Source organism: Pelobates fuscus, chromosome 3, assembly GCF_036172605.1.
Source record: "Pelobates fuscus isolate aPelFus1 chromosome 3, aPelFus1.pri, whole genome shotgun sequence".
Lineage (NCBI taxonomy): Eukaryota > Metazoa > Chordata > Amphibia > Anura > Pelobatidae > Pelobates > Pelobates fuscus.
This window is the reverse complement of record NC_086319.1, coordinates 195,797,690-195,816,409: the sequence shown is the minus strand read 5'-3', so window position 1 is coordinate 195,816,409 and position 18,720 is coordinate 195,797,690. Positions and strand designations below refer to the sequence as shown.

Sequence of the window (18,720 nt, the reverse complement as noted above, 5' to 3'; positions counted from 1 at the left end):
GTTCTTACGGGTCAGGTCAGTGAGGGGTTTGGCCAGGGCGCTATAATTGGGAACAAACTTCCGGTAATACCCTGCTGTCCCTAGAAACGCTAAAACCTGGGTCTTAGTCCTAGGGGTGGGCCACTGGGCTACAGCCTCTACTTTGGCGGGTTCGGGTTTTTGTTTACCGCACCCTACTCTATGTCCCAGGTATTGTACCTCAGCCATGCCGATACTACACTTGGCCGGCTTCAAGGTCAGACCTGCTTCCCTTATCCTATCTAGTACAGCTCCGATGTGAGCTAAGTGTTCCTGCCACGTATTGCTAAAAATAGCAATATCGTCCAGGTAGGCACATGTATAGTCCTGGAATCCATCTAGGAGTCGATCCACCATCCTTTGGAAGGTGGCTGGGGCGTTTTTCATCCCAAATGGCATGACCTTAAACTGGTACAAGCCAAATGGGGTGACAAAGGCCGACTTCGGGATGGCGTCTGGGGCCAGGGGGATTTGCCAATACCCTTTACACAAGTCAATAGTGGTGAGGTATTGGCCCCTGGCCATTCTGTCCAGTAACTCGTCTATCCGGGGCATCGGATAGGCGTCAGATACAGTCTTCTCGTTCAATCTCCTATAGTCCACGCAGAAGCGGGTCGTACCGTCTCGCTTCGGTACGAGGACTACAGGAGATGCCCAAGGACTGTCTGAGGGTTCAATCACCCCCAGTTGGAGCATTTCGTCGATCTCCTTAAGCATGTTTGCCCGTACCGCTTCTGGAATGCGGTATGGCGTCTGGCGCATGGGTAGTTGCCCTGGGGTCTCGACCCGGTGAGTTGCCAGAGGCGTGTATCCAGGTACATTAGAGAACGTGTCGCGTTTCTCTTCCAATAGTTGCTGTACCTCGATCCGCTCCTGTGGGCTCAGCCGATCTCCCAGCGTAACCTCCCCTAAATCTCCGGACAGCTGCCCATCCCCCAGCAAATCGGGGAGGGGTAAGCTGTCAAACTCTTCCGTGTTAGGGGCACAGATGGCGGTTACCTCCTCAGTACGCTCGTGGTAGGGCTTCAGCATGTTCACATGGAGCATGCGTCGCCCCCCAGTCCCTGTGCAGGGGCCGATAATATAGGTGGTATCGCATCTTTGCTCCACCACCTTATATGGGCCCTGCCAGGCGGCCTGTAACTTATCATGTCGGACAGGTTTTAAGATTAGTACCTTCTGCCCGACCTGAAAGCTACGGTCCCTGGCTCCCCGATCATACCATGTACGCTGGCGGGTCTGGGCCTCCTGAAGGTTTTCCCGTACCGTCTTGGACAACGCTTCTAGGCGGTCCCGAAAGGCCAACACATATGGTAGGATGGGAGTGCCATCTGTGCTCCGGTCTCCCTCCCAATGCTCTCTAATAAGATCCAATGGGCCTCGGACCCTCCTTCCAAACAATAATTCAAACGGGGAGAACCCTGTGGATTCCTGCGGCACCTCCCGGTATGCAAATAGGAGGTGCGGCAGGAATCGTTCCCAGTCCTTGTGGGTCTCTGCGAAGGTTCGGAGCATCTGCTTCAAGGTACCATTGAATCGTTCGCAGAGCCCGTTCGTCTGGGGGTGGTAAGGGGCGCTGATAATAGGCTTAATGCCACAGATCCTCCAGAGGTGTTGGGTGAATTCTGCGGTAAACTGGGTACCCTGATCCGAAATAATCTCCCTGGGTAATCCCATCCGGGAGAATATCCGCATGAGGGCATCCGCGACCGTCTCAGCGTGGATGTTGGTCAGAGCCACTGCTTCTGGATACCTGGTGGCATAATCTACGACCGTTAAAATATACCGTTTTCCTGACGGGCTAACTTTATTGAGGGGGCCTATCAGATCCACCGCTATTCGGCTAAAAGGTTCCTCTATTATGGGTAAGGGGTGAAGTTTAGCCTTCCTGCGATCCCCCCTTTTTCCCACTCTCTGGCAGGTATCGCAAGTCGTGCAATATCTGCGTACTTCCTGGCTAATCCCTGGCCAGAAGAAACTCTGGGTTAGTCTGTACCTGGTGCGACTAACCCCTAGATGTCCGGATAGCGGAATATCATGCGCTATCCGGAGTAATTCAGCCCGGTACCGCTGTGGTACCACTAATTGTCTCCTCGCTATCGGGTCTAACCCCGTAATCTGTTTGGTTGTTTCCCTGTATAAAAGTTGTTTATCCCAGATAAACTTCTCTCCCTCCGCCCCGGGGGAACCCGTGCCAACCTTGTCCCTATACACCTGAAGCGTGGGGTCTGTTGCGACTTCAGCTACAAATTCATTAGGTGGAGCCCAGGGGACACATTCTAGAGGGGGGGTAGGGTTGCTTACCTGGACCTCCGGCAGTGTGTTGTGGTCCTGGGTGCGGGCCTGTTGTCGGGTGACTACAGGGTTGACCTCTCCTGTGGTGGGTGACTGGGGCTCAAAAGCAGAAGTGAGCCTCCCCAGATCGTTCCCCAATAAAACCTCCGCCGGTAAATGTGGCATCAACCCCACCTCCACTTCCCCTGCCCCCGCTCCCCAATGTAAATGTACCCTTGCTGTAGGTAGCCGGTACACTGCTCCCCCAGCTACCCGGACGGCAACAGTTTTGTTCAGTTTTGCCTGATCTGAAATCAGGTGGCTCTGTACCAAAGTGATGGTGGCTCCCGAATCTCGTAATCCCCGGACTGCTGTACCATTCAGATATACCGTCTGTCGATGGTGCCGTAGATTATCCACATTGGCCTGGACCGGATCTGCCTCGTGCAGTACCTCCCATTGTTCCACAGTAGTAATGGGGACTGCGGAACCATATGGGGTGGTGACTAGGTCCTGGTAGTGGTGGGCTGCGGCCGCCCTGGGTGGAGGTGGGCCTGGACGAATCCAGGTGGAACGGTCCCGTAGCTGTGGGCATTCCCTTTTATAATGTCCCCACTTCTGGCAGTGATGACAGGGGCCAGCGGTGGGTTGTCGGAACCGGGGCTGTGCAGCGGGTGGTGGAGGTGGTGGTAGCGGTCTCGGTGGAGCTGGGGTGTAGTTGTTTCCCCCGAATGTTTTAAAGGTTGCTTTTGGAGCTGCAGGTTTTTGTGACCTGCGTGCATCCAGGTAGTCATCCGCTTTCCTAGCCGCCTCGGTAAGGGAAGTAGGGTTTCTGTCCCTTACCCATTCCTGGACCTCATTGGTTACTCCCTCATAGAACTGCTCCATCAGCAACATTTGTATTACATCCTCCATAGAACGTGCCTTGCTAGCTTGCACCCACCCGAGCGCTGCCCCCTGTAATCGGCATGCCCACTCTGCGTGCGAGTCCTTCTCTGTTTTCTTTAGATCCCGGAACCTCCGCCGGTATGCCTCGGGTGTTATAGCATACCTGGCGAGTATAATTTCTTTCACTTTACTGTAATTCCTTATTTCGTCATTAGGTACAGTCCGATATGCCTCTGCTGCCCTCCCGGTTAACCTTCCGGCCAAAATAGGTACCCAGTCCTCTGCGTTAATTTTATGCAGTGCACACAGTCTTTCAAAGTCTTGCAGGAAAGCGTCTATATCTTCCTCTGCCTCCACATATGTTTTAAAAGCCTGGTATGGTATTTTAGGCTTACCTTCCTGTGGCACATTAATTGCAGAGCTTTGTTCTGGTGCCTGTGTCCTTAGGATGAATTCTTGTACCTCGGCCATTGTCCTGGTAACAATTTCTGTTGGGGGGTTTTCCCCATAAAAGGATAGCCTGAACTGAACCTGCCTCTGGAATTCCGATCCTTGTGGTGTTCCTCCCGGCTCCCTCTGTGCCGGAACTGAATCGCCCTCCATTCTGTACTCTGCCATGAGTTCTGTAACAAGTACTGCTTTCTTCTTATTGCTGGCTTGTATACCCCTTGCCTCTAGGAGGTCCTTTAGCGTGGAGCGTTTTAGCGCAGAAAAATCAATCTCCATCCGTACTCCATTTACGCTTGTTCCTCTGTGAGTTTGGATCCCAGCGCTGCCAACCAATGTAGCGGAGAGCCGATCTTGCACAGCTATTCTCCACTAGAGATTCCAGTGAGGCTCAGGAACAAGGTGATGTTAAGTCCATAGGCAAGGTTTCCAGCAGGTAAAGTAATACAGCAGTATCCCCATCGCAATCCCAATAACTGGACGACACACAGTTTCAGGAGTAGACTGACAAGCTTTATTCCACAGTTCCTTATAAAGCCCTCTCCCATGCAAGGGAGGAGGTTCTAACACTTAAGACATTATCCAATCTCTAAGTAGTAACCTCCCACAGATCTCCTCCCCTCCTCTAGCATCATAATCCCCTTATTGTGTACACAGTTTCCCCCGAGTTTTGGATGTACCCTAAATACTTGGGGTACATCCACAAATCCAACATCCCCAGATAGCTCTATTCTGGGGGACCAACATACTTAAAAATTAGCCCATTCGGATGAATGGTTCGTGAGATATGGGGTTCCAAAGATTTGACCGACCGCATGGGTAAAGTATCCGAAAACAGTTCCATGCATTTTGGCCCTGCGGTCGGTCACAAACAAGGGAATGAAAACAGGCGAATTGCCTGTGTTATAGAGCCTGGAGAGGGTTTGAATGAATTCCCTTGTTTATGGGGCTCTTTCTACCGAACGGCGGGTCATTCGGTAGTTTCCATACGAATTTCTGGAAGTATGTGTCATGACATGAAGGGGTGCTGCCCTGCAACAGCACTGTCCCTTTAAGTGTGGGAACCAACTTAGCAGAGAAATAATTCTAGGACACGATAAATGGAGTAAGAAAATGTATTAAGGCAAACCAAAAGGATATAGATATATATAATATATACAAAACAAAATATGACAATGCCACAAATATATAAATATATACAATAACCCAATATATACACAATAGAGCAGGCAGAGTCCACGATAGTCCTAGGCAAAGGTAAAGGCTTAGTCAGGTTAGTGCAGCCACCAAGTACAAAATGAACATCAAGGGGCAAAGTCCTAAGCAGGTCACACAGAAATAATGCAGCAAGGTCAGAATCACTGGAGAAGGAGTCTAGACAGGAACACTGCAGGCGAACACTGGAACAGGAGGCACAGGACACAGGACCATAAGGACATCGGAACACCGGATCAGGAAACACAAGATACTCAGGATACTCAGGAAACAAGACACAGGAGACAGGAGACAGGAAACAGGAGCCAGAATCACGGGAGCCAGGAAACAGCAGGTACAGGGTCAAGGATAGAGGATAATGATCTGACCGGGAGTGAGGGGAGAAACCAGAATATATAGGTGCTAAACAAGGGCCAGGTGTAGTGCCTAACGAAAGGAAATGAGAAACAGTGCCAAACAGAAAGAGTGGTGAGTGCGAGTACTGCACGAGGGCATATTGACTAAGGAGTGTCGTGACAGTATGGAGGTCTCAGCGGTGTTTGCCTAGTCAAGTGTCCGATTTTAGTTCCAGACACTCGACGGCAAAACACCGCTGTTCGGTAGTTTAAGATGGCCGCCGCCACGTGTTTGTTTCCCGAATGGCGGCCACCCAGAGGACAAAGACCACACTGCACTGATTGCCAATTACCTGTTTGCAACATTGTTGCAAACGGTAATTGGAGGCACACTCATTCCTGGGTGGTCTGGTTGTTCGGTAGTTTCATTCCCTTGTTTTATTTGAATGATTCTACCGAACAACTAGAGGAATACAATTCTTTACATACATTTAACTGTCATTATACCCGGATACCATGCTTTCTATACATGTACATACACATTAAACCAGCCATATGACCAAATACACTTATTCTCATACATGTCGTGGGACAGCCCGGTACCAATCCGCTACACAGTCACATGGCCCTGAGGGTCCTAAATTGGAGAGGGGGGACTGTCTGGGCTGAGCCCAGACAGTCCCACCCAAGAAGAAGACCGATCACCGGCGTGGGAACATGGGAAGGAGAAGGAGGGAGGGAAGGGGTTAGTTAAAAAAATAATTACAAAAAATAAATATATATATATATATTTTTTTATTACATTTACTAAGTGCCTTGGCCCCTTCAGACACTCAGTACAGGCAGAACATTAGAAGTGTGCCTGATGGCTTCCGATGCTCTGCCTCACTCCACGTGGAGCAACCCGGAAGTGATCGCTCGAAGGGGAGCAATCACACTGTGTTCTCCAGGGGCCACCTGCAGTGGGGGGATATTACAGCGATGCCTCAACATCGAGGCATCGCTGCAATACCATTAGAGCTGCTGGAAGCGATCATGATCGCTTCCAGCACTCTAATTCCCCATGGACGTAAAGGGGTTAAAAGACAATATTTACCTTCAGTCCCGCTGTGCAAATCATGAATTCGCGAGGTAAGCTTTTTCCTTTGAGGAATCAGAATTTTTATAATAAAATTAAACACCTCTCTGGCTGTCAAACAGCCCAGGAGGTTTTGTCCTGCTTCCATTAGCTTCCCTGAGTGAAATGCATCTACCTCCCCTTTGCATAACTCCTTCTGAGACCTCAGAATGCAGAGCAGTGCACAGGCATTGAGAAGCCTCTGATAGATTATTTCCTATTTGACTATTTCAAGAGAATGTAAAATGCACAGTTTTGCCCAACAAGCCAGAATCTCCAAGTGCCGAGTATACATAAAAAGTATGTTCAGCTTCCCATATTCTGTTACCTTCCTCAGAAATACCACTATATATATATATATATATATATATATATATATATATATATATATATATATATACACACATATACATACATACACACACATTCCCCAACTAATTGATTAAATTATTTGCATCCTAAACAACTTAAATTCACTGTCCATTTCTCTTCTGAAGCTGCCAATCAGCTTTCCTTTCATTAGTTTTGCATGCTCCTCTGTCTGCTTTTCCCCAAGTTCTATTCAATCTCTAACCTAAGAATGTACTATTTCAAAAACTCCCTCGTCACAGCTAATGAGAAACCTCCCTCCTAATAGACCATCTATTAACAAATATCTTCCTCCATAGTTAATTTGCTGCTGATGTTATCTGACCTCTTCCTGAATAGCTCATAACAGTAAAAATAATTTAATTTCACATTCTTTTTAAAATATATATATATATATAAATAATGAGTTAAATTTTTATCACACAAAAAGAAGTACAAAATGCATATGACATTAACGTACAAGGACTTAACATTTACTCATACATAATACACTCTGTGTGAAAAAGGGGGCTGAGCAGGGAAGAGCAATCCCTTGCTTTTCTTTATATGGCTTGTCTAATTCTGAAGTGAATGTTTTACTCAGGTTTTATTAAATGCCAACATTTTATCAAGTCATTTCTCTCTCATTTTATTTCTCCAGCATACACCCAATTCCATCTTTAATTGGAAAGTTAGTTGGTTTGCCCATTGATAGTAACTGATTTCTATAGGTTGTTTCCATTCTCTCGCTATGAGAATCTTCACAGCCAGGAAACTATGTGTAACTAGATAATAATTTGATTTTGCTAAATCAAGCCAGCCCATATGCAATAATGGTGTTATTAGGCTTTTTTAAATTGTAATCTTATCCATATCATAATGTATTTTATAGACCTGACCCATATAATTTGTATTTTTTTTAAGAGAGCTTCCAACTGCCCCCAAGCATCTCCAACATACATTTGAGACACTAGTGTCTAATTTGTTTAATCTGGTCTGAACCAAGTACCACCTATTACATACTTTAAAATAAGTTTCAATCAAAATTATATTATGGACATTTTTCATAACTCTAACTAGGGATTTACCCCATGCACCAGCATCTATGTTAATATTGCACTCGGTTTCCCATTTTAAAAATGGGTTTAGAACGATAATTTGTGACATCGTTCGGGTCAACATATAGATAGCATTTTGATAAAAGTTTTGACGTTTTCATTGGTGCAAAAATTTGTTTCATATAGATGGCATTTTTACTTTTTCCATCTTCACAATTTTTAGAGACAAGTGATTTGATTCTTAAGTAGTTAAATGTTTCAGATTTTGGTAAATTATATTCTAACATTAGAGCTGTAAAAGTTTTACTCCTTCCCTCTTTCATAATATTATATACATCTTTAATTTTCTTTTCTTTCGACAAGTCTAACTTTAGATCATCTTTAAGCGATTCTAGACTCTCCAACTCCATAATACCATAAATTTTACCATTGTTTTTCAATGTTTTATTTTAAATTTCTTTCAATATCAGATAATCTTTTTCTTGCCAGACAAGCTTATTTATATGACTTTTATTTAATATTTGGGTGTCTAATATAAACCAACCTTTTTCCCTCGCTTCCTTTTTAGTTAGAATTTAGATATGATGGATTATACTAGCCTCACAGTGTTTTTTTAATATTGGGGAAATTCATCCCACCTTGGCTGGGACTATTTGTCAACAGGTCCAGGTTAATTCATGGTCTCTTACCTCTCCACACAAAATTTCTAAAATTTCTCTGAACAATTTCTAACCAGTGGTCTGGTAGTTTTAGAGGGATAATTTTAAAATGAATATGTCCACTTAGAGAGAATATAGGCATGGATTATATTAATTCTACCTAACCAGCTCAGAAATGTATTATTCCACTGTTTTAACATTAGGTTTGTGGATCTAATTAGTTTCAAAATATTCTCTTCAGCAATTCTATTTGTTTTGCCAGAAAGCATAATATCTAAATACTCAAAACTCCCCTTAGCTTCTCTAAAGATATGCATTTCTAATATTTTTTTTTTTATTTTTTTTGTATCAGCATCACAATTTTTGAAAATAACCACAGATTTATCTATATTTATCTTGTAGTTAGATATCTCACTGTACTGGGCAATCTCATTCATTAAATGTGGGATGGAAGCAATGGGATCACTCAAAGTTATTATCGTGTAGTCCGCATACATCTTAAGATCTTTTGAAGCTACTGGAATCCCCTTGATATTTGGGTTTGACCTTATCCTAGTTGCTAGGGGCTCCATGGATATTATGTACAATACTGGTGAAAGCAGGCATCCCTGACGGGTGCCATTACCCAAAGTAAACCAATCAGAACATAACTCTGCACCCACCACCCTGGCCATGGGATTTTGGTATATGGTTTTAATTGCTGCTTTCATCCATCCACAAAAACCCATGGACGCCAAGCCCCAAACATATATCCCCATCCAACCCTGTCAAAGGCCTTTTCTGCATCCAATGACAGGGTCAGAAGGGGCTTCCCCGATCGCTCATCCCAATCCAAAATATTGATCAAACGTCTCGAGTTAGCACTTGCCTGTCTAGTGGTAACAAAACTGGTCTTCATGAATTAAACTAGGTAATATATTCTTTACCCTCTGAGCTAATATTGCTGAGAACAGCTTAGAGTCTACATTTATTAGATAGATTGGGTGATAATTTTTAAGTTCCAAAGCATCTTTCTCTTTTTTTAAGAATCGGTATTTAATTTGCATAGAGCATTTATTTTGGTCCAGAACTCTTATCTACAATCTTGTTAAAAGCATTGGCTAAATGTTCACACAATATATCTTTATAAATCTTATAGAATGTATTAGTCATCCCATCTGGGCCAGGGGTCTTAAAATGTACTTTTTAAGACCTAGTTTAAATTCTAAATTAGTGAGAGGAGAATTCATATTATTATTTTGTTCATGTGTTATTTTCAAATATTTAGCTATTTGTAGTTCCTCAGGTTGTTTCACGATATTATATAAGTCCTCATAATAAGTCTTGAAAATTTTAACTATGGTTTCTGGGTTTCTATATTCGATCTGATTTTTTATTCTTTTTTTATTCTTTATTTCTGGTGTGCTATTTTCGGCTTGTCGTGCCTCTGATCCGTGTACCGGAGGGTAGTGTTGTCAGTGAGGGCTCGACTTGTGGTTTTGTTGCAGCCTGTCTTTCGTCCAGCGTGCGCCAAAAGGCTTCAAGTAAGGCATCCAGCCTCTCTAGAATGTCAGTGTGTCGCTTCATGGTGAGTGGCTCTTTGCTGGTCGCCGCCATTTTGTGGCAGGGTCAATTCGGCTTAGCTTGTCACCCCAACGCCCGATGGGGCCCTCCTGGGACTGGGATAACCCCCACCGGTCCATAGGGGGGGGAACGTGGGCTCAGATTCAAGCAATTGGTCATCGAGGGCGACGGGGGAGCGGCAACCTCCCCGCGCCGGCCATGCTGGTAGGCCTTAGTTCGCCGTGCCCGGGCTTCTGCCGTGGTTGCCACATGTTTGGTGTCAGCGTGTAGCCTTTGCCATTATCTCCTGGTTGGTGGTCCATTTAGTGAGTTTAGGGTTCGTATTAAGCATCTAAACCCGGAAAGTTTGCCTCAAGGAGCCGGAGCAGCTCTATCCTGCGTCCGCTCAGTGCTGCGGTCAGGCCCCGCCCCCCTATCTGATCTTTTTTAATACTTAAATACTTAAATACTTTTTTAATACTTTTTTAATAGTAAGCCTATTTTTCCCGGCTTTCCTTCTCAGCTTATTGGTTAACCATTTAGTTATTTAATTATTGTCTTGAGAATAGTTCACTTTCATTTTTTCTAGATTCTTATTAATTTTCATTCACATTCTATTTAATTGTTTTTTGTTTGTTTTTTAATTCGTTTAGTTGTCTTATTTTGCTAGTTAGAAATGTATTTATTTTTTTGGATAGTTTGTAATATTCTATATATAGTTCATTTCACTGTCTTTATACTTTTGTCTATAGAGTTCGAATCACCTAAATTCGGGTTTTCTTTTCCTTTTTTTTGTGAATTTGGATGATTGTAGAATTAATGATATTGTTAATGAAAGACATCTATTACATAGGTCTCATGCATTTAGAAATGATGGATGCACAAAATATTCCCTTAAGGTTGAAAAAGTAGTAAGTGTGATACTCACATGGTGATTGCTGCTTGATTTTGAGTCTGCGCTCGAAGAGCTTCATTTTCCTGTTCCACGTTCCTCACTTTTTTTTCTAGTGCCAGGTTCCGATCCATCTTTCATGACAAGACACAAGAACGAAAGAAAGATGGACACTTCAAAATGTTTTTAACTTTTACTTCTTCTTTCACTATTCAGTAGCACGTAAAACTACCCTTGTCTACACTTCATCAGTTTTGAAGATATAAGTAATGAAATTTATACACTTGACACAAAACACACAGTCATTTCCAGGATAGTTATTGGAAATAGTTTTTATTACCCTGTTTAGTCCCTACTCCAGTGTCAGATGTGGAAAGAGTTAGCATTAGAGGAATACTAGAACCTAACACAGTCATTTACGCCCACAGTAAGCCATTATTATGCAACAGGCATCCCTGTTATCAATGTGGGGATGTTTTAGGTGTTGTCAAAAGTGATGGCTATATTCCGTCATTATTTTGATAACATTTATTAAAGGGTTCAAAATGGTTCTAAAAAGTGATGGTTTTCTTTATAGTAAATTATGCCAGACCTAGAGCGGCAAGAAAAAGGGAAATTAAACACAACACTTGTCTGTCTGATAAATTGAATGTAAATTCATAAATCTGTTGTGTTGCTGAAAAATTGCATTTATTAAAAGATGTCTGTTAGAGTACAAAACAGAGACAGATAAAAAAAAATCCAATAGATCTGATAAATTTCATCCAAAAATCTTCTAAGATTAGATGTAAAAGCATTAACACTGATAAATATCCACTAATGCATTTGACAATGTTCTAGAAAGTGGCCCTTTTTTCACTTTCATAAATTCCCTATGAACATGAAGGTAATTTTAGACCTTAGCATAAATTAGAGTGAATAGCCCATTGAGTGTTGACAGAGCAGGAACTGCAAGCCAAGCTTCCATTACGTAGCAAAGAATACTATCATGAGCATGTTAGAATTGACAACATTCTAAGCATATTGGTTTGATTCCTGGATATCCTTAGCCACTAGTATGGAACTCACCGTTGTTTCATGGCTCATTTGCTTCTTTTCCAGCTCATGGATCAACTCACGCTTCATTTCAATTACAAAATGTAAGCTTTGCAATTCTTGTTCCCAGAAAGGACCTGGACTCCCATGATCCTACCAAGAAACCACAAAAGGAAATTAGAGTTCCACATATAATTCTGGATGAAAAAAAAAAGATGTTTAATTGATAAATATTAAAAGTTTCTGTTAATATTTTGTATGTCAATTACTTGTTGTCAGTTACCCCCATTCTATGAATGTAAAGCGCTGTGGAATATATTGGCGCTATATAAATAATAAACACTAATAATATAGGAATCATGTTTGGAGTGAAGCTGCTATCCTGAGACTGAATATCGCCGCTGAAGTCCTCTGGAGCTGGAAGAAAGCGCTTTTCAGTGATTATAGTAGATTCTTCCAGTAACTGGACGACACACAGTTCTGGGAGTCACTGACGTTTATTGAGCCACAACCGGCTTTTTATGGACAGGGTCTCCATTGGAAATAGAATAAACCCCTCCCTGGCATCCCTGTTTCTGGGACATACTTGAGTCAAAAGAAGGCTCACTGGATTATTTCTCAGTTACAGGAACCAATACCAAAACACACAAAATACCTCAAAAACATATCAAATTATTACAGGAATCCCACAAATCTTACATGCCCAAATAACCTGGATCTGAGCTCCCAAATTGTCCAAATAGCTCTCAGATCCGTTCGGTAGAACAAAATCGCCATTAGGGTAACGATTTGACCAGCCGGCCACAAACCGATAGCCCAGAACAGTTCTACAAGAAAAGGGTGGGTGGTCGGTCTATTTTCCGGGGTTTCTGTACGAATACAGACAAACGCTTCCCCTGGCTTTTAGGGAGCGCATGCTCCCCATGTTCAGTAGTTCCCATCTCCGGAAAGCCGTTCTCTTAACTCGTCTGGGAAAGGAACGAACAGCAGTACAGTTTTTTCCAGCGTTCATGGGCTCTCGCAGCCGTCCCAGAGCTCCAGACACTCGATGACCATGTACCGCTGCCGTTCCGTTTTGGAGACAAAATCAGAGACAACATGGGTTTACTTCAGGGAGATCATGCCAAACTAATCTTATTGATTTTTTTGATTGGGTAACTAAAATTATAGATCAGACTGGTGCAATAGACATTGCTTACCTAGATTTCAGTAAGGCTTTTGACACTGTCGCACATCAAAGGCTTATCAATAAACGGCAAACTTTAAGTTAGGATTCCAATATTGTTGAATGGGTTAGGCAGTGGCTGAGTGACAGGCAACAGAAGTTGTAGTCAATGGAGGATATATGAAGCAATGTCTTGTTATCAGTGGGGTATCTCAGGGATCTGTACTTGGACCCATTCTATTTAATATTTTTATTAGTGATATTGCAGAAGGTCATGATGGTAAGGTGTGTCTTTTTGTTGAGGATACAAAAATATGTAACAGGGTTGATGTTCCAGGAGGGATAAGTCAAATGGCAAATGATTTAGGTAAACTAGAAAAATGGTCAGAGCTGTGGCAACTGACATTTAAAGTGGATAAGTTCAAGATAATGCATCTTGGATGTAAAAACCCAAGGGCACAGTATAGAATATTTGATATTTGATAGAATATTTGATAGAGTCCTAACCTCAACATCTGAGGTGATTATTTCTGAGGACTTAAAGGTAGGCAGACAATGTAATAGAGCAGCAGGAAATGCTAGCAGAATGCTTGGTTGTATAGGGAGAGGTATTAGCAGTAGAAAGAGGGAAGTGCTCATGCCATTGTACAGAACACTGGTGAGACCTCACTTGGAGTATTGTACGCAGTACTGGAGACCGTATCTTCAGAAGGATATTGATACCTTAGAGAGAGTTCAGAGAAGGGCTACTAAACTGGTTCATGGATTGCAGGATAAAACTTACCAGGAAAGGTTAAAGGATCTTAACATGTATAGCTTGAAGGAAAGACACTTTCCATACATAAATACATAAAGGGAATCAACACATTAAAGGAGGAGACTATATTTTAAACTACCACAACAAGAAGACAGTCTTAAATTAGAAGGGCAAAGGTTTAAAAATAATATCAGGAAGTATTACTTTACTGAGAGGGTAGTAGGTGCATGGAAAAGCCTTCCAGCTAAAGTGGTAGAGGTTAACACAGTGAAGGAGTTTAAGCATGCATGGGATAGGCATCAGGCTATCCTAATATGATAGAGAATTCTGGTATACCTAGTGTATGCACAGAGGAGAGTGAGTCTAACTAACACTAAGTCGCTCACACTGGAAAACAAAATGGGGATTCACAAAAACCTATAAATAGTAATAAAAAGACAACACTCTGAAAGATAGTGCATATAGACCAGGAGCTGACTAGTGATAATAGCTGAATAAAATAATTGCAGTGGAAAAAATTTAAATAAATTGAGTACTGTGCCTTTAAGAAAAATAAAAAATGAAAATAGATGGAAGTTAAAAAATAGATGAATGGAGAATGTGACTGATAAACATCAGAGCAGAGGTAGAAATGGGGTAGATATTGCACAGTAGACACACATATAATTTAAAATAAATAGGGTACTGAGCCTTTAAGGGATAAAGAATAAGAATTATGTGTGGAGAATGAACGAATCAAAAAATATCACTAATAAACATCAGAATAGAGATAGTGATGTGATGGTTGGTAGAAAGTAGAAAAGATGAAATAAAATAAACGTATGAGATCGATAATGTATCAATGTACAGTGTTGGTGTCTCGAACCCTGAGAGAAACAGGGTGCAATGACACTTCCACTAGATATTATACTTTGTATCAGCAAAGATGAAAAACTAAATTTGATGGAATGGATAGCAACACAGTATATAGAACTGCTTGCTTAGAGCAATAAATATGGCTGTAGACTGAAGTAAATTGCAATGATTTTGCAGAAACTGGGTCAGATAAAAGAAACCAGTTTATCAAAAAATATATATAAAAACTATAAAATGTAGATCAGGAACAGTCTATGATGTTATTACCAGTCTGATGAATGTCAATTGATGATATAAACCCTCGGATCGGCTGAGGATGGATATGGATTGAATTGTACCAAATCGCCTGCTGGATGCAACTGCCGGCGAAGACGGCGTGCGTCTGTGTGTACGTCCCGACAGGACCTCACTCCAGGGGACGGACAAGATCGGCGATCTCAGTAGACGTGCTCACCAAGGGTTCTTTGTGCGAGATGACTTTCTGCTGGTGTAGTTGATCTGTATCCTGCCTTCTAGGTCTGTCTTACGCGTTTCGTAGGAGTAGCCCTACTTCTTCAGAGACGGAAGATAAGGCCAGGGACCTAATAAGAGTATTTAGAAAATTGGGCAGACTAGATGGGCCAAATTGTTCTTATCTGCCGTCACATTCTATGTAAAACGGCCGCCATTCACTAGAGCACGTGTTCGGTTATATAACGGCAGCCACACAGGGAAAGCACTTGAACTAATTGTTCCTTTGAAGTTAACAAGCCAGGGGTGGTCAGTGTTTAAAGGGTATAAAAGAGGGGACCACACATGTTCCATTTGGTGCACGAACAAGGGGGATACGAATAAGTTCCGGAAACTTGGGGATAGGTACGAGCAACCAAAGGGAATAGTACAAAGTCCGCCACAATGTTAAATCATAATATTAACATATGGTGCCGTTTGTCATTACAAAATGCAAATATATACATTTTATGCAACTGCAGAAATATCGTGAAATTCTGGCATTTGGTTGGTACAGGGAAAGATTTGAAAAATACGGTTCCCTCCAGCCGCAAGATAATATGTACGTGATAAATGGATGTTTTTTTACACTGACGAGAACACGTTCTGTTATTATTAGCCCAGAATTCTAATATTTGTTCTGTGTTCCTCTGGCACAATTGTCAAAAAATAGCAATAGGAGTTACACATGGAAAATACTATATAACTGGCAAAGCAGGTTCCAAAAAGTTTACAGTAGAACATGTGCATTTAGTAATGAATAGATATTGTTACATACAGCCAAATTTGATACCATACATTCAAATAGGAACTATGGTGATAAGAATAATAACGTAGATATAGATTTATTTTATAGTAAATACATTTCAGGATTTTACGTAAATACTTACAAGGTATTTCAAGTTTGAATGTCCCCGTACCAAATGGGGCAAAACCACACAGCTGCATATGGGGTATTTGGACTGAAAAATACAGAGACTGTTCATGGAATTAAGCAATGTCTGGATTTTGCAATTTAAGCCCTGAACAAGCCTGAATTTCGTATGGAATTCACGTGGACTGAATTTTGCCAAATAGTAAAATCAAGACCGAATGCTGCAAATCCGGGCCCAGCGGCTTAAAATCCGGGTCAATATTTTTTTTAAAGTCTGACCTATTTGCACACTGGCAGGCAAGGTTTAATTATGTGGCGGCTAGCTAGTTATAAATAAACTATAAATAGTTACATATAAATAAAAAGCCTATGTAGGTCAATAACACCCTCCTATTACTGTAAGGAAGGTTTTAATCTGGTCTCCGAATGCATCTGAGCTATTGCTGCAGATTCGCTTCGGCAAGTATAAGAATTCAGCTATTTTCACCGGATTTTGTCCAACCTGTTCATTTAAAACTCTGGATCATACTGGGAAAAAAATTCAGTAGGGCATTTTTTTATTTTTTAAAACCACAGCAGCCCAGTGGCAGGATCAGACCAATGACAAGCATACTCAAAGTGAGCATGTTGGTTCAATGCTCTTCAGGGGTAGCCCATGCGCAGAGCCCTGCTGAAGAACTCTTGCATGAGAAAGAGTTGCAGTGCAAGCAAATGTAATTATGTTTGCCCTGCGTTTGCTTGTGACTTGCCTCGTGTCTCCATAAGTGGGATTCCAGAGGATAAAAGGGCCAGTAAAGAGTATTGTGCATGTGTTTGAAGGCTGTTTGTGGGATTATGTGTGTATAAGCGATGTAGAGTGTGTTGGAGCTGTAGAGAGTTCTTAGGGAATGAGTGTGTGCGTATGGGTGCATTGTGCGAGTGTTTGAGGGGTGAAGGTGCGTGCGTGAATGTGAGGTGTGCAGTACGTGAAGGGTGCAGTGCGCACGTGAAGGGTGCAGTGCGCACGTGAAGGGTGCAGTGCGCACGTGAAGGGTGCAGTGCGCACGTGAAGGGTGAAGGGGGTGCACTGTGTGTGTAGAAGTGCGCTGTGTGTGTGTATGAGACCACAGAGGGTGTGAGGGGTGCATTGGGTCTATATCAGGGGTGCACACAAGGTAGATTCACAGATGTTTTAAAACTACAGCGTACATGATGCTTTGTCATTCTAAATGCATGCAAAAGCATATAATACATCAGGAAAATTTAGCCAGCAGTTCCTCTGGATGCAGGATGAGTTTTCTTTATTTCCTTACGAGAGCAGAGTGCTGTGTCGGAGCATTGCCATGGAAAACCGTAACATCCTTCCGGACTGCCTGCTTGTGGGAGCAGCACACAATCTCCCAGGTCCTCCTTCCCTCCCTCTCCTAACACAACTCCCCCTTGTCTGCAGGCAAAGAATGAATATATGGAGTGGAGGACAGGAGCAGCACAGAGGAGGGCAGTGCTTGGCGCCAGCATGCTATGTGTGCTGGCGTACGATGCTGCCAGGACTGGAGGTACACCTCCAGCAGTGTAACATTTCACATATAGACGACTCCAGGCAAATCACTGAAGTGGTCATGGTGCTTGAAGAAACCCTTTAATTATACAATCAGACATATGACCCAAAGTTCTAAAAGGGGAGTAATTACGATGGAGACCAATGAATGTTACGGTTTATTCTATGGTTTTGATGGAAATTAGTCAATTTTAAAAATTTCTGTTTCTTTATTTTTTCTATGATACTTTTATAAATCTTCCCCAGTATACTAAACAACAATAAACATGAGATTATGGAGGTTATATCCTAGAAAACCAAACCGCAATAAGGATGAGATGTGCCAAGTGAACACATCGTAAGTGTCAAATAACTCCTGTCTGGGAAAGAATAGAACAATTGAAAGAGATGAAAACATGGTCACAGATGACAGAATTGTGAGAAGGAAAAATGGAAACGTGATGATTGATAACATACGCGAGAGACAAAAATAGAGAAAACAAGTGGGAATTGTGGAAAGGACACCTAGCCCAACTGTTTGATCTTACACAGACCATAGCAACACAGCCAAAATAGACACTAGGGCATAACAGAGAAACATAACTACACATGCAAATCAAACAGCAGGCAACAGAAATGTATTTTAAAAACTACTAGGATATATAAAATTAATATAATACATATAGACCATAAGTTCTGTGAGCATAGGTTTAGACTATTAAAAATGTAATAATTACTGACAGAAATGGTAAAGTAATTTTTGCACCTCAAACAAAACAAATTCTATATTAACAGGAGGACATGGTTGTAGTGGAGCGCCTTGTACCCCGGCTGGGTACCTCCACTAATGACCCGTTCCTAGCTGGAACCAGGGAAAACCTCAGCGCTTCTGCCCCAGTCGCCATGGCTTGACTGGGGTCCTCCTGGAGCCTCTCCATCCTGGAACAGAATAGGGGACTAGCTCTATTCCCTCCCAGGGACTGGACGACATACAGTCCTGGGAGCTGCAGTCCTTACAAGGCTTTCCCCGCCGAATCCTCCACGAGCTGGAACAAGGTGCTGAGCAGTGATTGACCCTTTCCCCTGCCAGTAACTAGACGACACAATGCTCTGGGAGTACAACTGATTTTAATGAGCCAAAACTCGGCCATTTACGCACAGACCCCAGCAGGGAGTCTCCATTGTATTCAACACAAGCCTCTTCCAGGAATCTTTGGGACTGGGATATAATTGCGT

General features: G+C 42.5%; 1 protein-coding gene across 1 annotated transcript in view; it reads right to left on the bottom strand.

The window, feature by feature from the left end:
* Window positions 1-18,720, bottom strand: part of CCDC69 (coiled-coil domain containing 69) — a 92,944-nt gene that overhangs the window by 19,130 nt on the left and 55,094 nt on the right. The window contains exons 7-8 of the mRNA XM_063447866.1: window positions 11,862-11,981; window positions 10,830-10,927 (exon numbers count right to left, since the gene is read on the bottom strand). Coding sequence (XP_063303936.1) covers window positions 10,830-10,927; window positions 11,862-11,981 — 218 coding nt within the window. The remainder of the gene's footprint in view (window positions 1-10,829; window positions 10,928-11,861; window positions 11,982-18,720) is intronic.